General features: G+C 38.8%; 1 protein-coding gene across 1 annotated transcript in view; it reads left to right on the top strand.

Annotated features, from left to right (window-relative positions):
- Positions 1-20,400, top strand: part of MYO1B (myosin IB) — a 184,390-nt gene that overhangs the window by 116,043 nt on the left and 47,947 nt on the right. The window contains 6 exon segments of the mRNA XM_017869353.1: positions 4,980-5,078; positions 6,499-6,602; positions 7,971-8,118; positions 8,395-8,513; positions 13,738-13,824; positions 14,424-14,489. Coding sequence (XP_017724842.1) covers positions 4,980-5,078; positions 6,499-6,602; positions 7,971-8,118; positions 8,395-8,513; positions 13,738-13,824; positions 14,424-14,489 — 623 coding nt within the window.

Genomic DNA, 20,400 nt, shown 5'->3' with positions numbered 1-20,400 from the left:
TTCATTACTTTTATTTCAGGATTGGGTCTAGAATTTTAGATTCAGATACATTCATGAACAAATTTTCAATTATTAGATAAACATTAAATTTGCATCAGAAAACAATCTGTTGTGAAAATACATATATTCTATATGTATATAACAAAATCCTAATAAAAAACAGTAATTATGTATATAATAAGCTACATTTTTCTTAGTGCTTTAGAGCCCAAGGTAATTTTTCCTGTACAAACACTGGAAACCCTTTCAGAACTTGAATGCAATAGGTCTAGCTATCTTTAATGCTGATTTTATAACTTCAGGATACTGACTTTTGAGTGAAAACTTTGAAGTTGATTTCTTAAAATGCTGCGAAGTGCGGTGGAAGTAGGGGAAGAATTGTAATATCATGGCATGCCAGATGCTTTAGATCCCTCAAAGCAAACCTGCAAATAGATAGAGAATCATGTGAGACCACAGCTGTCGGAGCCCTGAGGTCGATGTTCATACCTTTTTTCGTTTACTATAGTATACATACAAAGTGAATGAATGATTTGTAAGAAGATGTTTGCCCCCATTTTTTTAATCTTTAAAATCTGTCATGAGTGACCCTTCCTAGTTGTCAATCTTGAGGGTTATTTTTCAGAAAAAGTATAGAATAGATTTTAGAATATATATCCCAATAAATAAGTAAACATAAGTTCATAATCAGAATTTTCTGCTGAAACGACCATCTGTTATGCCCATTCCTTCACTAGTTGTTTGGTACTTTTTCTTCGGGAGTGATTAAGACAAGAGGAAAAAGGTAGATAAATTATAGTTACTTAGATCATGGTTACATGCTTGTTGTTTAATGTATCCTTTTGCTTTACTGAGGAGGCATAAATTCACTGAAAGAACCTAAATGCCGCTGAGATGCTTTTTTCATAATATTCATCTTGGAGCAACTGGAGAGGAGGCACGGGGTCTCTGTAGGCCATCAGTTTGAGTGATAGTCTTTCAATCAGTCTTTCATTGTCTTTCTCACCTTCACAAGACAAAGCTGATTTTTTTTCATAATTAGCCTTAATCAAGAATTTGGACCACTTCTTTTTCCAGGAGAGGAGAGTATACATAAAATAATGAAGCTTTTATCATACTATCTAACCCTTTCTCTGTTACATCCCAAAGTATGTGATGTGATTTTTTTTTTCTTCTCAACCAATACATGTCTTTTTATTTATTTGTCTGTTAAAAAAAGCTTCATCCTCCAGCAGGTACAGTCTTAGACTATTTCTTTCACACCTTGTGCCTTGGGGAGGCTGTCTCTGACATGCACAGGCACTCTATCTATTGTGGACTAGCTGGTAATGAGTCGAACTAGGAAAGCCCCTACATGACGGCCAGGCTCCGTGTTGATAGTCAGGCAGCGGCAGGGCAGTAGGGTAGGGGGGCAGGTTCTGATTCGTTGTTTCTTTGTCCCTGCCCCCTTAACTTCCCCGTTAGAGTGGCTTAATATGTTTATCTCTTTCCTTAAAATAGAAATTTATGCTAAATTTAATATAAACTTAAACTCGTATCTTGTGAGGAGGATGTAGCTGCATTAGAATATCTAGAATATCTCTTCTGTACTGAATATCCAGTGTCTAATAATAATTCTTCTTTACTAAATGTTGCTAGCAGAGGCTCAACTGGTGGTGGTAGAAGTACACCTAAGGCAGAAGAGAAGGCTGTGCAAAAGTTCTGCTTTGACTTAATTCCGGGGGCACATTTAAGTAAATTAAAATAGTCAGGTGGTGAATCCCTATAGTGAATTGAATTTATGTTCTCTACTTTGAGTAATTATTTGGTATGGCTTCAAGCTGTTAGATTATGTTGGTGCATGCACATTTAGGGGAAGAAAACCAATAAGGAATGGTCTTAAGCATGAGTAAATTGTTTGGGGGCAAACATTTTCCCTGATTACTTTTCTACCTGGAAGCTTGTGACTTACGAGAAAAGTCATAAAGAAACTCAAATTGGAGGCTCTAGAGTAATAGAGTAAGCATTTTAAGTGGTAAAACCTTCAGCTGCTTTGTAATAAAAGATTCCTCATCTTGTGATTGAGTCGCTTAGGTGAATTCATGTATTTATACAAAGTACAGCATTTCCAAGTGTTTAAGGACATAGCCTTTTTTTTTTTTTTTGGCTGGAAAATTGTAAAGACTGTAAGCATGATCCCTAGTCACCTAGAGCTTTGAATTCTGGCTCTATTGCTTTTACCAAGACTGGGATGCGAGCCTCATTTTCTTGTATGTAAAATAGGGATTATAAAACCAACCTCAGGGAAGGTGTTCAGGGTTGAATATGATAGTATCATGTTTCACATTTGAATATGAGAGTAATCACTGATGATTTCAATGTGCACAGTTCACGAAATACATTTGGCCAGCATTCCTTTTCACATCGCACACAAGTGAGTATTATTCTTTAACTTGGTAGTTGTTATCTGCTGACTCTTACAGCCATTGCCATTTCTGCACTCTGCAATGTCTATGAGCATTTATTCAAAAGGTATCAAACACTAGACTGGCCAGTGTGTTGCTGTTGCACAGTGTAGTGTTGTCATGGGCTTTTTGAAGGTGTTATTTCATGTCTTGACCTACTACAGTTTGCTTTTGTAATGTGATTGTGGTTTTTTGTTTGTTTGTTTGTTTGTTTGTTTGAGACAGTCTCGCTCTCTCCCCCAGGCTGGAGTGCAGTGACGCAATCTCGGCTCACTGAAAGCTCTGCCTCCTGGGTTCACGCCATTCTCCTGCCTCAGCCTCCCAAGTAGCTGGGACTACAGGTGCCCGCCACTGCACCCGGCTAATTTTTTGTATTGTTGGTAGAGACAGAGACAGGGTATTACTGTGTTAGCCAGGGTGGTCTCGATCTCCTGACCTTGTAATCTGCCTGCCTCGGCCTCCCGAAGTGCTGGGATTACAGGCGTGAGGCACCGCGCCCAGCCCCCCTGTAATGTGATTATGGAAGTGCTGCTAAACAATCGCTTGTCATCATTATAAGGTGCCACTGTAAGGTGAGAGGATAGCAGCTCACCTCGTCCTGACTCACAAAGGCCTTGGCATCTCACTGTGAAGAGAGCTGCTGCTGTTGGTTTGGGTGGCAAGAGCAGCCAGGAACACGTGTGACTTTTGTAGGCCAAGTGGAAGGTCAGCATGTGTCCAGCTGGTGCCAGGCTTCTTCCCAAATCGCTGGCACATAGTGCGTTAGCAGTAGATGACCTGTTTGAAAAAATTTGTGCATGAATGGATGAAGTCAAATGTAGCGTTTATATTTTTTATGTAATCAAGCCACTTTCTTCTAAACTGGAGGAATTTCCTATAAAAATTAGCTTTTCAATGAAGAATGTGCCCATGCCCTGTGGGTTTTTTCTTCTGAAACTGTTACAGGATCGCACAGAAGCTCAGTCACATGATAAGTAAAATCGTACTACATCTTTAACATTATGTATTTAGTCTGTCTTCTGCTTTGCACGTCAGTTTTTACATATTAATTGACTGAAACATTCCATTGTTTAGAGATGGTAATTATTACACAATCCTTTTTTTCCCTAAGTTATATCCCACTGGTACTTTTCAACCTTTGGGGTTTTTTTGTTTTGTTTTCATGTTTTCTAAATATGAAGGCTTCATTATTTTCCATCTATGATTTAAAGACACTGGCAGTCTTCCAAGCCATATGAGAGCTGGAGAACATGAAAAATCTGCAGCATCCTGCACCTAATAATTTTGTACTTACATATTTTGTTCTTTTCAGTTGGCTTAATTTTTTATGCTTTCTTACGCTGCATCTCTTTATTCTTACAATCTTATGTATTTGGAGCACCCTAGGACTTCTCATTCATCAAATATATACCCTTTCACTCTACCTAAACTCCTCCGTAAATGCTGGTGTAGGTTCCAGAAATACAAATTAAAAAGTTGAATGATCGTTCCTAGATTAAATGGCACATCGTTCTCTCCCTTACCAAGCATTTTTCGTGATGTTTTAGATTGCAGCCTGATTGGGGGACGTCAAATTTGTGTGTTCTCTAGAATTAGTGCTCAATGATGACATTACTAATTTGGAATTTTGTAGTTGAAGTTTGCCTTTGCCCACAGCCTTTTGTATCACTAGTCAGTGATAAGCAGGGCTCCAGGCAAGAATATCTCTTCCATTGTACTTTGCCTCGTGCTGTATACTGCCATAGTGAATTCCTTTCTCGTCCCTCCCTTCCTTACCCCTTCCCCATTTGAAAATTTGGTAAAACCTCAGATTTATGGGTTGAAAATTATCTGGGGTCAGTGAAAATATAATATCAAATGACACCAAATCAATGAGAACCATCTTTCTCTAAGACTTCAAGATATCCACAAACTCTGCTTTGCATCTCCCAGGTAGTGGGCCATGTGGGTGCAAGAGTCCTGATTTCAGATCCTAGTTGCACAGGTTGCTAGCTGAGTTATGTAAACTCCTGAACTATCAGTGTTTTTCAGCTGTAGAATGATACCTTATAAAATGGTTACGAGGATTCAGTGGGATACTTTCTGTAAAGCAGTTAGCACATAATAAGATCTCAAAGTGTTAACTAATTTTTTATTGTAATTACTAGGTAGACTCATAATTGAATGGCTGTATTTCATTGCTTACATTTGTAATGTTACATTTTCAGGAATTTAATGTCATAAAAAATCAAGAGCGTTATTAAAATAAAAATAATATTATCTTTAATCAATGTGTTGAATGTAACTTATTTATATATTCATTATTTAAAAAGAATGTGACCTGTGTAGGATTTTCATTATGTGAAAATGAAACTCAAGGTGATTTTCATTAGAGTTGTGCTTCTTCCTGAAGGTAGAACTGAAAATATAGCTTCCTTTATTATTTCATTTTATTAATGCAGAATAGAAAGTGAAAAAGAAAGTGAGAAGGAAAAAAAGCATGGTGGATTTGAAGGTGAAACAAATGCCATACTATGATTTAACTCTTCTCTTTAGATCTTTTAGAGAAATCTCGGGTTGTTAAACAGCCAAGAGGTGAAAGAAACTTCCATGTGTTCTATCAACTGCTCTCTGGTGCCTCTGAAGAGCTCCTCAGTAAGTCTCTATTTCTGTGTTGTTGTTGTTGTTGTTGTTGTTGTTGTTGTTGTTGTTGTTGTTGTTGGAGCTGGGAGTCTCACTATGTTGCCCAGGCAGATCTCTAATCCCTGAGCTCAAGTGATCCTCCTGCCTTGGCCTCCCGGAGTGCTAGGATTACAGGCCTCGTGCCTGAATTGTTTCTGTGTTTTAATTTTCAGTGTCACAGCACTTTCTGAAGCATTCTCTTTAAAACATACTCCATATGCTTTGCCCCTTCCTTCTCAAGAATTTTCCATGATTCTAGTTGAAGTGAAGAACATGGTGTGTTTGCTTCTACCACACCCCAGGGTATGTGTAATATTCCTGTACCTCACCAGATACTGTGCCATACATCTCCGATGTGTTGAGGACTTTGCAGATGATTCTGTCGACACAAGTGGGATTTCAGCAGCTAGAACTACCTCAGTCTGGACTTCACCAAAGCCGATTAGTAGGGCAGGGACTGATCATACATTTAAAATATAAAATGGAAGAATATATTTTTTCTCTTTGGGGAGAGAAAATTATCAGCGTTCTAATTAAATGAGTACAATTATATAAAAACAAATTGTTAGGCAAATATTTAAAAATAGTGGAGAAGACATTTTGCAGTTGATACAAGAGATAGAAATCTGGCCTTTGGAATTTTAGAGAATTAGCATAATACCACAAAGATACTATCTAATAGCCAATAGCTAAATGATGAAAAGTAGTGAACAAATAGTTCAAACAAGAAGAGCTATGAAAAGTCAATACCGCTTAGAAAAAGTCATCTTCACTAATAATCAACAAATGCAAATTAAAACAGCCCTGAAGTATCTACTATGCGTATATTAGCAAAAGGTATTAAGGATCAAGCTAGCAGAGTTGTCACTGATCTGCTTGGAGCTTGTGGTATACTGATCTGCTTAGAGCTGTGGGTGTTACTTCAAAGCGAGGACCTCTTACAATTAGAGGCTGCCATCCAGTCACACCACTTTTTGGACTATAGTCCAACAAAATAATTCAAATGAATCCAAAAAACAATTGGTATGAAGACATTTATCACTGCCCTATATTTATTATTATAAACTAGAGAGAACCCAAATATCCAATGGTGAAGGAATCACCAGGCAGACATCATATGTTATAATGAAATAATGCATTGAAGATATTTTTTATGATAAAAACTCAAAAGAGACTTATCTAGATAAGTGTAAAACAAAGTGTGCTATCACAGTGATAAAAGTCATTTTAAGAATATGCCGTTAACTGATATTTGGGTATAATTTTTGTTCTTTTGATTCAGTACTTAATCCCAAAGCCATTTTACCGATGTGAACAAGATATCAAAGGGAATGAGATATTAAAGATTGGATTTATTGAAGCAACTTAACAACTTGTGTCTTTGATTCAATAGATAAACTTAAGCTTGAGAGGGATTTCAGCAGATACAACTACCTGAGTCTGGATTCGGCCAAAGTGAATGGAGTGGATGATGCAGCAAATTTTAGAACTGTGCGGGTAAGATGTAGTGCTTTCATCAGGCTTTAAACTGCATGCCACTGCTTCGCTCAGCGGGAGCTGGTACCAATTCTGAGTTTTCTTTAAAGTGTAGCTCATTCTCCCTGAGGTTTTAGAATTATACAAGAATTCTATTTTTGTTACTTTGATTTTTTTACTAGCTCAAAAATCACACAAGATTGTGAAGGCCATGCTTTTATTAGAGCGTGTGATTTTACCATTTATCATAAGGAGCTTTCTTATTATATTATCCTGGGGTTTGACTCCTTTAAGGTTATTTTTAAATTCCAAATTTTTTTATGGCAAAAGTTAATTTCCAACTGCCTTTGGATCATGTTAAATCAAAACTATTTTTGAGACAGAAAAAAAATCTCATTTTTATACAGTTTTAGAAACTCATATATAAACCAGAGCGTTTAGCATTCCACATTCATTAGAAAAGATGATTTTAAATAACACCATACTCTGTTTTCTGTCTTAATGTGTGATACACTTGACATGATATGGTAACTGGGATTTACTTGCAAATGAGACAGCTGTGGTGATGGGGAAAGGGGAGAGTGGGATGAATTATAGATAAAACAAAATTGGCATCCGTTAATTGTTGAGGGTGAGTGAAAGGACAGGTGGGTTTTTTCCCTGCTCTCTCTGCTTTTGTATATGTTTGACAACAATAACAAAACTTGCATTACTCCCATTGCTATGTAGCCTAGCCATTTTAAAAGCCATTTTAAAAGAAAGTATCTCTTAGAGTATGTCATTTTAGAAAACTATATAAACATCTTCATATGGAAGCAATAGTCTGTTGATCCCTGGACATGATTTTGTTTAAACCTTGAGTCCAAGACCGGTTTTAGAACCACTTTGCTTGGCACGTAGTTAGCACTACGTAAAAATTTATGAATGAACAGATGCCTCCTGTTACCCAGTATCTTGGGCTGGGCACTTCACCTTTGCAAACCACAGTTTTTCTGATATGTAAAATGAGTGAAGAGCTTTTCTTTGTATGGAGTTGTGCAAGTTGGTTTTGTTTCTAGTAGCAAAACCTCAGTGTAAAAAAAACAACATAGATACGAACTGAGCTGCTGTGGTTGAAGTGGAGGTGGACACCCAAGGCTCTGCTCTCATCCCCCTGTTTCTTTTGTCTTCTTCTTTACATGCCCCCCCAACCCCCGCCACAGCACCAGAGGTCCCCCAGGGTTCCTTGAATCACAGTTGGAATGCACTGAATTCGATATAGCTTTGTCTTTTATGGGGTTTTTTCCCCCAGAAATAAATCTGTAATATGATTCATTTTAAAAAAGAAAAGAACAGAAAAGAAAAGAACTACGGGAAAAAAATAGTTGCTTTTTTTTTTTCTCTCCCCAGAATGCCATGCAGATTGTGGGCTTTATGGATCATGAAGCTGAGTCTGTCTTGGCGGTGGTGGCAGCGGTGTTGAAACTGGGGAACATTGAGTTCAAGCCTGAATCTCGAGTGAATGGTCTAGATGAAAGCAAAATCAAAGATAAAAATGGTACATCCGCGGAGAATCAACTTTGTTTAGGAAACTTGCTTTGAACTTCTGCCCAGTTTTTAATGTAGAAAGTAAAACTTGTGCTTTGCATTGGTGTGAGAAAGCTTTCTAATGAAACTGAGCAGAAATAGAATTGTAGCTAAGCTTTGGTTTTTGATGTATACATTTTATACTGATCTGTTTGATTATGATTTAGAAAGAACATCCTAAGCCTTCAAAATTATTACTAGCAGCACGTGTACAGTCACTTTTGTGTCCATCCCCACCTTCCCACAGAGTTAAAAGAAATTTGTGAATTGACCGGCATTGATCAATCAGTTCTAGAACGAGCATTCAGTTTCCGAACAGTTGAAGCCAAACAGGAGAAAGTTTCAACTACACTGAATGTGGCTCAGGTGGGTGAAACATAATGTACAGAAGAAAGTTTCTTAAAAGTCTGTGCTATTTTCATATAAGTATAAAGAAAGATTTTAGTTTACAAGCTAAATTGAGATTGTTATCTCAATCATTGTACTATATTCTAGGCATTGGCAACAGAGCAGTAAACTAAACAGATAAGGAACCCTGCCCTCATGGAGCTTAAAATTCTGGTAGAGGGAATTAGATAATAATCAGTAGAAGTAAGAAATAAGTGCTGTAGCAAACTAGGTAAGATCAGTGAGCTCCCTGGGCCAGGGAAGGAGACTCGAAGTGAGGTGGGAGATGACTGGAGGGTTTTGAGCAGAACAGTGGCATGACTGCCTTGTATTTCAAAGGGTCACTCTGGCTGTGATGTGGAGAGCAGAGGGTCAGGGAAAAAGGAGTGAAAGCGAGGGACCTTCAAGGAGATGTGCACTAAGCCAGAGAAGATGGTGGCTTGAACCAGGTAGTTGCAGTGGAGTCAGTGAGAAGTGGTCACATTGTGGATGTTATTTGAGGGTAGAGGCAATAGGACTTGCTGGTGCTAGCTGGTTTAAGAGAAAGAGAACAATCAAGGGTGATTTAATGTTTTGGCCCAAGCAACTGGAAACATGGAGTTGTCATTTACTGATTTGGAGAAGACAGTTTTGTGGTCAAGTGGCCAAATTGGCCTCCCTGCCTTACTTCTTGAACCCCCTCTACCCTTGATATTGGGACCAGTGAAGTCGTTAGTCTTTCTAAGACACAAATCTGAGCTGCTGCCTTCTCTCCTTTTGCTTCAGGTTAAGTGGGTGGGTGTTTGGATGGTTGCATGCCTGTGTACATACATGTATACCCAGGCAGCTTCTGCAGTCCCTTTCACTAAAACCCTTTGTGCTATGGCTTACACATTTTCCCACCAGTCAATGACTCAGACTAGAATTCAATTACTAACTTAGGACTTCCACTCAGGCCCACTTTGTCCAACTGTATTCTTGTTGTCTCATCCTCCTTATAACTATCCATAAAGCCTCCATTAATAGTAGGGTGGAGCCAGGCTTTTGTTCTCTGTTGCTGAACCAGCCTTTCCTACTATAATGCAAGAATGCCTTTGTGTTCTTAGCTTTCAACATTGATATCTTATTTTAGGTGAGTTATTTTGGCTGTGGCAAATACCATAACTTTATATATATGGAAATTTGGTTTGTAGCAATCCTTTCCTAGCTATAGCCTTTGCCTGTCCTTCCTCGTAAGTTACTGCTTTTGCTGTCATATCTGTCCAGGTCATCCTCACTAATTCACAGTCGGATACGGAGTAGCTTACTTAATTAAGAAAATGCTGCTGAGAGCCTGTACAGCACAAGCCCACACACATAGGCCATGGGTAGGGAAGTAAGGGATTAGGGAAGACCTCATGGAGACAATCAAAGGATTTAGATGTGTAAAGTATGGCTGAAAGGGCATATCAAAAAGAAAACATTGAGAAAAGCCAGATTTGAGAACCTGGATTGATCAGGCTTGGCTACAGCTGTAGCTATGTGAAGGGATTCAGGGCAATGTGGCTGGAAAGGTGAAGTCTGCAGCCAGAGTGGCAAATCTGCAACAGTAGTTCTTAAATTTGAACGTGCATCAAAATCACCTGGTGGACTGACTAAACACGATTTGCAGACCTCACTTGATTCAGTGGATCTGGGGTAGGACTGAGGAATTTGCGTTTCTAATAAATTCAAAAGTGACACTGCTGCTGCTGCTGCTGCTGCTGCTGCTGCTGCTGGTCCAGGATCACATTTTGAGAGCCACCGAGTTTGGACATTTTCAGTAGCCAGAGTGGGAATTGTTAAGTCTGTAAGGAAGCCATGAAAAGCCTGTATTGTTTAGGAAGGCCCTTTAGGAATATGTGTATTTTGGATCTTTTTAAAATTGTGTGTTTTACTCTTGCTTTTTAAATCATCCTTTATGGGAACCAGGCCCAGGTACCTCTGACTTTCTAAGCTTATTTTAGGTACCTTACATCACTGAAGAAGACTTCCACGTTTTCTTAACCTTTGGCATAAAAGAATTTGGCTAGAGATCCTCAGCTATTCGGCTCCTTAGTCAACTGGGTTTTTTGTTTTGTTTTGTTTTGTTTTGTTTTGTGTTTTATGTAGTATTCAGAGTATCTGGTTCCACTGATCTATTGCCTGGGAGGTTTTGATTCCTGTGAAAAGTGATTTTTTTTTACTAGCCTTTCCTCATAGTTTCAATTCCTGGGCCCCAGCATCACCTTTATTGCCCCATGCCTCCTTTTCCCAAGACATTTAGACCTTTCTCTAGATAGGAGGACTAATACTGAAATAATAGAAACTCAAGACAAGAGTTTTTCAGCTTCTCCTAAACACTCTTTCCTTGGCTTCTGATGTCCTCTGAAATCTGATCCCACGCAGCTTACCTCAGTTTATTCCTTGCTAGTTCTCTGTTACCTGGTGCCTCTGCTCCTGCCTGCCCGTCGCCCCCCATGCCATGCTCATTCCTTCTGCCCATCTAAATGCTCTACCTGATTGTGCCCCATCCAAGGAGACTTCTTTGATCAAATAGGCCTCCTGAGACACCCCCCACCCACCCCCATCAGAACCCCCTTTTCTTTGCAGTTTGGCACCTGCCCTCTGCTTGTTTCCTCTGTGTTAGTTTGATCTCCTTAGCTCAATTCTAAACTGGAGGGTGGGCCCCATGTCTGTGCATCTCTGAGTCTCCACCTTGCTTGTCACTTGCCGTCCTGGACCATGCCTGTTGTTACTGTCCATGTCTGCAGCACGTTCCACCTGGACTTTTCCTCTGTGAGTTTCGTGCAGCTGCAGAAGTGCATGGTCTTTTCATAGGGTGCTTGGAAACTGAGATGGTGAATTAGCGCACTTTGAGTCTTCCCTCATTTCTACACACCATATTAGTGGTCCTTAAGTGGGAATAGACATTCCTTCCCTTACTGTTATATAAGATATTATTGTGGAGATTCGGTGGCGTGAATCAGGCTCAGGAAGTCAGGGGTGGCACATTGGCAGCCCCTAGGGCCAGGTAAAGCTCAGTATTTTTAGTTGACTAAAGGGTAGTATTTTCTTTGGTTTTGTTTGCTCTTTAAATGTTGAATTTGAGTGCCTTTAGCCTGGGATGCATCCTCTAACCCCGACAGAGAGAGCCATCATTTCCTGTTCATTTCTATCACACAGTCTCTGGAAGCATTTGAGTTTGAGACCCCTGGAATAAATATTGTTGGAGGAACCAAAGAAGATTAATATTGGCTGTTAATACACTTTAAAAAATATAAAGCAATTTACCAGAAGAAATTGTCACTGTTAGTTCAGTTGCTTATTGAAATGGTGGCTTATTGAAAGGAGACAGCATATAACTAAAAAAGCTGGATGACATTAAGATAAAAAAGGGCTCATCAACAAATACATGGTGTCTTGAGATAACTTCAATTCATAAGAAGAAAAAGGAAAGGATTTGGAAATTATATAGGCTCATGAGGTAGTAGTAGACGAAAAGGATACTTCAGAAAGCAATATAAGTACATTTGTAGACTAACTGTGTGCTAGGCATTATTCTAAGCACTTAAATGACCTATTTTAAGAAAGCAAAAACTAGAAGAAAGGGTACTGGGGAAAGATGCATCTCAATTATATTCTGATTTCTCTGTTTGAGGCTTTGACGTGCATTTTCTACTATGAAAGCATTCCCTCCCTTGTTTGTTTGTTTGTTTGTTGCCAACTCCTAGGTATATTTTCTAACCCTAATTGGAGTAGGAAGGGAGGTTTGGAATTTGCATGGAAATGTCAGATGAAGGGAAAAGGTGTTATCTTCAGCTGTGTTATGTTGCCAGGGAAGTGAATGTGTTAATTAAAGTTGTTACATTTTATTTAGGAAGAAATGTAGAGAAAGTATTGCCACATAATCTAACAAGTTGTGCTCTTTGTAAAATAAAAACGTACTGATTAATTTTAACAGTAATACCCAACTTTTTACTTACAAGCAGCAAAATACACACATATGGCCAGCATGTTGAAAATAGAAACAAAAACCTCAAGTTTTTTCTCTCCCAAGGCCAGTTCCTTGTTAGGGTGCTGACACCCAACCTCCAGGCCTCCCCAGGATGCTGGTATTAAACATCTCATTAGTACTTACCTACTGTATGCTCTGGGCACTTAGTACATTTAAGGGTGTTTAGATTCTGCTGTCCAAACCTGACTTTCTCCACCCTTTGGATTCTAAGAGTCATAGAGATGCATATGTCTTCTGCCTCTTTGTCAAGTAGTTCTGAATAGCTTTAAAAGTAGATAAGCACATAAGGGGGTTATGTTCATTCTATAACTTAAAAGAACTCATTGTGGAAGTTTTTTTTTAATACTCAAAACAATTAGTGTGGCCAGGCATGGTGGCTCATGCCTCTCTAATTCCAGCACTTTGGGAGGCTGAGGTGGGTGGATCACCTGAGGCCAGGAGTTCAAGACCAATCTGGCTAACAAGGCAAAACGCTGTACTAAAAATACAAAAATTAACGGGGCGTGGTGGCACATGCCTGTAGTCCCAACTATTCAGGAGGCTGAGGCATGAAAATCCCTTGAACCCAGGAGGCGGAGGTTGCAGTGAGCTGAGATTGTGCTATTGCACTCCAGCCTGGGCAACAGAGTGAGACTCTGTCTCCAAAAAAATTTAAAAATGAAAAAAAGATTGAGTGAAGAAAAAAAATTTACAGATTCCATCAGTCAAAGACGTTTTAATACATCTCCTTTGAATTTCCATTTCTGTGTATAAGGGTTTTAAAAAATGTTTCATATTAAGTATACAGTTGTTTAATTTTTGCATTACATGAGCATTTCCATTTCATTACCTGATTTTCACAACCATCACTCTCTGATGACTGTAACATTACTCTCAGGGCATGTTTCTCTTACTACCCCCTATTGTTGGACGTCTAAATTGCGTCTGATTTTTCTCTGTTCCATGACATTGAAGTAAATATCTTTGTGGTGAAAGTTTTTTGCAGCATTTAAAATTAGTTTCCTGGTTTGTGAAAAAGTGTAACTGTGTATAAACAATTTACCTTATTCTCTTAACGACTTGATTGTTTATGGCACAATAAAACTGGCTCTGCAAAGAAATGTAAAATAAAAGCGCTTTGAATATTTTTTTAAGTATCTTTATGATTTTATTGAAAGTACACATTGTGGAATTGTGAGTGTTAAGTTTTGTTTATTTGTTTTTTAATAGGCTTATTATGCCCGTGATGCTCTGGCTAAAAACCTCTACAGCAGGTTGTTTTCGTGGTTGGTAAATCGAATCAATGAAAGCATTAAGGTACTGAATTTCTATGAGCAAAATCAATTGTAATAAATGATATTCACCGTATAAACATTAAGTTGAATAAAGTTTAAATTTATAATCAAATAATTGATTACCACTTATAAAGATTATTCCTTAAAAAGAGTTTACCATGTATAAGATTGAAATTTGTCAGGGATTTGGTTTATTTTGTTTTGCCATTTGTGTTCCTTCTGACTGGTGAATAGTCGGATGGTCTTTGTGGAGTTACTCTGGGGGTCGGCGCCACAGGTTCTGGCCTGGCTCACCTGCTAACTAGTTGTACACACTTCGCTGAAAAGGTCACTTTACTTCACTAGATCATAATCTATTCATTATTAAAATGAAGGTGTTGGACTAGGTGATTTCGAAAGGCACCACTAATGCCTTCTTTAAATATATCACCTATTATTAAAATTTCTAAAAGTTCTATAGCAATGCCCCATCTCATAAGTTTTTTAAAAAAACAGCTAAATTACAGTTATTTTCTTACTTAAGAAACATGATTAACTTGTAATATATATCTGTGTTCCTTAGATGCTTGTAGTGTTACATTTCATGCCTTAATTAACCCTTTAATTTGAAACTTTTTTAAGGCACAAACAAAAGTGAGAAAGAAGGTCATGGGTGTTTTGGATATTTATGGCTTTGAGATTTTCGAGGTAAGATTTAAAAATTTTTTTGTAATGTCTTTAGTAAAGTGGAATGGTTGGAAATTAAATCCTGTCTTATATAGACATTATAAGTAACTGTAACTTTGAATCTACAAATAATCTTTGTGTAGATGTAACACACTATCACTTTGAATCTACCAGGTGATCTTTGTGTAGATGTAACAACATTTGGTTGTGTATTCCTGCATGTGTGCCAGAGAGAGAGAGAGAGAGAGTGTGTGTGTGTGTTGTGTGTATGCTGAGAGCCAGCATTTTTGAGACAGTGCTGCTTAAAAAGAACTTGTATTAGTACCTGACTTTTGAAATTGCGTATTTAGATTTCTAACTGTGAGGCTTCCAACAAGCTACATGAGTATGGCTGCGGCCATTTGTGTGTGGTTTAGAAAGTGTGGCAGGTTGGTGCCATAAAGAAAGCCACAGGAGGGCTGGACACTGGTTCTGGCCTGGCCAGGGCTGGTCATTTCATCTGTGAGACTCGGGGAAAGAGGGTTTGGATTAGGTGACTTGTTGAGTCTCATCATTGTGATCTTATGATAATGAACTCTGCTGCAGAGGTTGAAGTAATTTCTGCTGAAGCTCATAGTGAATTTTTCAAATGATTCTATGCTTGTTACAGATTAAGTATTTAAACCATTTGTGCTTGGTTAAGCAACACATATACCTAAAATTAGAATGATATAGAGAAGATGAGCATGGCCCCTGAAAAAAGTGATTTGGAAAATAAAATAATCATTATGTACTTATGTTAAAATTTCCTTTTTGCCCCCTTGCTAACTTTGACATTTAGAAGGAGTTTTAAGGATCTATTAAAACATTTATTCTCACTTTTAGGAGTGGCATTTTAGTTTGGTTCAGGGAAATAAGAAGTAGATCAGGCTCCTTATTTCTTAATTCTCCCCCACAAGTAAGATTTGTGAATTTCTTTAAGGAACCAGGCTCTGCCCAGAATGTTCCCAAAGAATTTACATGTTCTAGAAAATTAGGGTCACAGAATCACAGAAAAAAACATCAGATCATTCCTTTCACCTAAACCAGACCTTGCTAGCGAATGCCTTTTTGTTAGTATGTTCTCCCTCAATCGTATTCTATATTTAATAGTTAATGGAAGGTACTAATTGAGGGCCCACTCTTTGTAAGCATTGTGGCAAGTGGTGTATGTATTGTCTGATTTACTTTTCAAAACAGCCTCATGATGTAGCTGTTATTATTACGAATCCCATTTTACAGATAAGAAAGTAAAGTTCCCCAGGTCAAGTAACTCCCTAGGGTTGTACAGCTACTTAGTGGCAGACTCAGCACCTAAACTCCAGGCCCTTTTAATATTTTCATTTATTGCTTTTCTTTCTTACTAAGATTGAGACCAGGGGCACTTCCTCACCTTTCTTCCCAAAGTAACAGGTTCCCCAGTGGAAGTAAGAAAGAAAGAAATATGGTAAGTGTCTTGACTCCCCTATTTCTCCGCCGTCATCATCACTCCAAGCTCCTGGCCAGCATTGGGTGCCTTCCTAGATGGAAGTGTGTGTGCTGGTGGCTGTGCCCATGGGGTCCCTGGAACAGAGTTCTTCAACACAGCATCCGCTTGTATTGTTGCCTATTTAGCAGAATCTACAAAGGAAAGCTACCAATTCCTTGGTAGAAAGGGAAGAGGTTTCTGAGTTAAGAGAAATGCTTGAGTACACTCAGAAATGACTGCCGATATTAATTTCTTTCTAGTGAGACCTCAGGTTACTGTCACTAAATGGGCAGAGTGACAAAGTCATTCTTTACAGTTGGCAGGGAAAAGGACTTATTACCTAACACATTGCTATGCTGATGTAGATTTAAATGTTTTCACGAGCAGGAGAGGTGGTAAGCAGAGATTGCACTGGAAAGTTAGATTAAGAAGATACATTCAATGACATTTCTAAAGTCAAAGAAACTGATTTTGTTTTAATTTTGCTAGAAAAAGATTATTGATCTTAAGCTAATGGGCAAGGGCTTAATATCATGTCACAACACATGGAAACTTTAAAAAAATAGGTTAATGAGATTATGATGGGATATCTAGTTGACTTTGTCTTCCAGTAGGTCCTAAGATCTAATTAGCCCTGGGAAAAGAAATGCTTATAACACTCAAAGGAAACTGAGTTATAACTCATAAACAATTTGAGTCATTTCTCAAGTATTTATTGAGTTACCAGATACCAGTAGTAAACATAACTAAGATATTCCTTGTCTGCATGGATTTTAGAGTCTTGGCCCTAAGATTGAGAGTCTCTTGTTGCCAGAGGACACATCCTGTCAGGTAGAAAAGTCTAATCAGGAAACTACATTATGTTATAAAAGTTTGTTTGCTACAGACCTAATCAGAACAGAAGTCAGATGTTCCCGTGTAAACATCCTTTAACTTGGTGCTGGGTGAAATACCCTATACCCTTCAGCAATCCAAGAATATTTTTCACTTCTGGTTAATTCAAGTTTCTCTCCATACCTGTGTTGCTGAATGTGTCCTCCTTCTGCAAGTTATACCATCATTTTTCTCAACACTGTTTCAACTAGACTTAACTTCAGTTTATGAAAATGCCTACGTTATATTTCCTTTTTTTTTCTTTTTTGTGATGGAGTCTTGCTCTGTCACCAGGCTGGAGTGCAGTGGCGCAATCTCGGCTCACTGCAACCTCTGCCTCCCGGGTTCAAGTGATTTTCCTGCAACACCACGCCCAGCTAATTTTTGTATTTTTAGTAGAGACAGGGTTTCACCATGTTGGTCAGGCTGGTCTCGGTCTTTTGACCTTGTGATCCACCTGCCTCAGCCTCCCAAAGTGCAGGGATCACAGGCATGAGCCACCGCGCCCGCCTGGCTGCCTGCATTATATTTCTAAATATTCTTCCTTTCTTCAGAGGATTACTCTATTTCAGTGGTTCTCAGAGAGCTGTGCATTGGCATCACCTGGGGGAGCTTTTGCACATTCACATGTCTAGGCTGTACCCAGAGCAATTATATCAATCTCTGGAGATGGGGCCACAGCAGCAATATTTTTAAAGCTCTGAGGTGATTCCAGTGTGCACTCAAGGTTGAGATCAAATGCTCTATTAGACAGAAATCTCTGGAGTAAACTGCAAATTCCAAGCATGTGGTGTTCATGCTACTTGGCCACTGTATGGAACACCCTTGTAAAACATTGGGCCTCACCTACTGTTCATCTGGGCGCGTTGGCTCAGGCCTGTAATCCCAGCACTTTGGGAGGCCAGCGCGGTGAAATCCGGTCTCTACTAAAAATACAAAATTAGCTGAGCGTGGTGGCTTGTGCCTGTAGTCCCAGCTACTTGGGAGGCTGAGGCAGGAAAATCGCTTGAACCTGGGAGGCAGTTTTCACTCCATTTAAACAGAACTTTCAGCCAAGGCCAAATCCAATCAGTTATATGTCTGTAGCAACTCTTATAATAGCCATCAAATTATAAAAAGTTAACTTTCCTTCTCCATGCAGTAAATACTTTTTCTTTTTTTCCCCCCAGTTCCTTGAGAGAATCAAGATTCGTTTTTCATTATATTTAATTGTTCCCTCCATTTTCCTTTCTAAGCCCTCTCAGATTAATCTTCAGTTTAGATTTTTAATAACTTTTTTAAAATAAATAAATTTATTTGTGAGGTTAGATTAGAGATTTGGTTGGTGATTTTTAGGTACTTTTACCTGCTTTTTAATACAGAGTTACAGAAGTTTTTTTTCTTCGTTTAATAAATTATTCACATACATTCCCAGATGACAGCCTGTATTTTCCTGGATTCTCAGCGATGTTAGAACACATGGAGACATCAGGAAGCTCAGAGTATTAGGAAACCAAGAAAATTAAGAACTTAAAAGTACCGCAAGTTGAAGTACAAGGGGTCAGAGAGAGTATGGAAGAAGATTCAGATCCACATCAAGGCAAAAATGAAAATTTCTGTGATATTTTCTACCCAAGTGAAAAGAAACTGCTGGAGTATAAATAACATTTATTTTTTTCTTTGTTCTATTGTTCTTCAGTTGACTGTAGGAATTAAGAGTTCTGCCTTTTAGAATACCCTGGGCATCTCTTTAAAAACTGGACAGTAAAGGGAGAGACTTTTTTAAAAAAAATGCATCTAATTGTCCCATGGCCCCACAGTTCCCATGAAAATGCCTTTTTTAGCTGAGCTGGTGGAAACCTTTCCCTGTGGTCTGTCTCTAAACGAAAGAGGGAAACTGATGCATTAAACCATGGGTTGATGACACATGGATTTGACTGCAAAACATTCCAGTACCAGCTGGAAGTGCTGCCTGGCTGGCCACATGTGATCCGATGTCAGTTTGGAAAACAGATCAGTGGAACAATGATACCAAAAATAAGGTGAAGTGAATTAAAATTCATAGAGGAAAAAAAATCTAGCTGTACACCCTGGTAGAACAGAAGACCAACTTCCCAAAGGAAGAAAATTATAATGCAAATACTCCAATTCCACACATTTATGTTTGGACATTCTTATAACTGAAAAGACCGTCTGTGATTTCTGAGCAATATTTATAGCATATCCATAAAAGAACTGCTTTTCTTTTTTTTTTAAAAAAAAAGATACTAAGTTAAAAAGTAAGTTGAGCAATCTACATTGATTTCAGCTCATTTTCTACATACTTATCTGACAGGTATTAAAACTGGCAGATATTTTACTAGGAAAATCTGATTGGTCATTAGTGTTCTATAGACCAAAGTAGGCAGTAGTAGCTGATTATTTCACCTTTCATTCAGTGGAGCTAGTTTAACACAGGCAAAGTGCTAATTACTTTCAATTATGGACTCCTTATTTATCTTGCCCTCATAAACCTCACTGAAAGGGACCCATATATGGTAAGAGTATGATAGGCTAGATGCAATGATTATTTCAAATAAAAAATCTAATACTTGGGCAGCAGTCATTGTTGCCTAGTAGGTTCACCTCATGATTATAAGATTTGTTTTCTAAATTGTTTTTGAAAGAAATTCTGGCTGTAGTCAGCACCTTCTCCTCTAGTTTCTTGCCTTCATTTGGTCCTTCTTATGCTAGAAAGCTTATAATTGAAGAGGAAGGAAACAATTTAAAGTAGATTTAGAAAGAAAAGTGATGACAACTGCTGTGATTTATAAAAGATAGATGGATGGATGGATAGATAGATAGATAGATAGATGGATCGATAGATGGATCAATAGATGGATCAATAGATCAAACTGTGTGAATAGCCAGCAATCCCTGAATTCCAGAGCTGGGCACCCATCCCCATGTGTCAGTCTCGTGAATCAAAGTCTTATAGTGTATCTTTTATAGATATGTTGTAAATATTTCTCAGAAATCACAGACCATCTTTTCAGTTATAAGAATGCCGAAACTGGCCTGGTGCGGTGGCTCAAGCCCGTAATCCCAGCACTTTGGGAGGCCTAGACAGGCGGATCACGAGGTCAGGAGATCGAGACCATCCTAGCTAACACGGTGAAACCCCGTCTCTACTAAAAAATACAAAAAACTAGCTGGGCGAGGTGGCGAGCACCTGTAGTCCCAGCTACTCGGGAGGCTGAGGCAGGAGAATGGCGTAAACTTGGGAGGTGGAGCTTGCAGTGAGCTGAGATCCGGCCACTGCACTCCAGCCTGGGCGACAGAGCGAGACTCCGTCTCAGAAAAAAAAAAAAAAAAAAAAATTCCCAAACTTGGCATGGTGGCTCACTCATAATCCCAGCACTTTGGGAGGCCAAGGCGGGCAGATCACAAGGTCAGGAGTTCAAGACCAGCCTGGCCAACATAGTAAAACCCCGTCTTTACTAAAAATACAATTAGTTGGGCATGGTGGCATGCTCCTGTAGTCCCAGCTACTTGGGAGGCTGAGGCAGGAGAATCACTTGAACCCAGGAGACAGAGGTTGCAGTGAGCTGAGAT

The sequence above is a fragment of the Rhinopithecus bieti genome, unplaced genomic scaffold, assembly GCF_001698545.2.
Source record: "Rhinopithecus bieti isolate Rb0 unplaced genomic scaffold, ASM169854v2 scaffold_5051, whole genome shotgun sequence".
NCBI classification, from domain to species: domain Eukaryota; kingdom Metazoa; phylum Chordata; class Mammalia; order Primates; family Cercopithecidae; genus Rhinopithecus; species Rhinopithecus bieti.
This window is presented reverse-complemented; position numbering and strand designations above follow the sequence as displayed.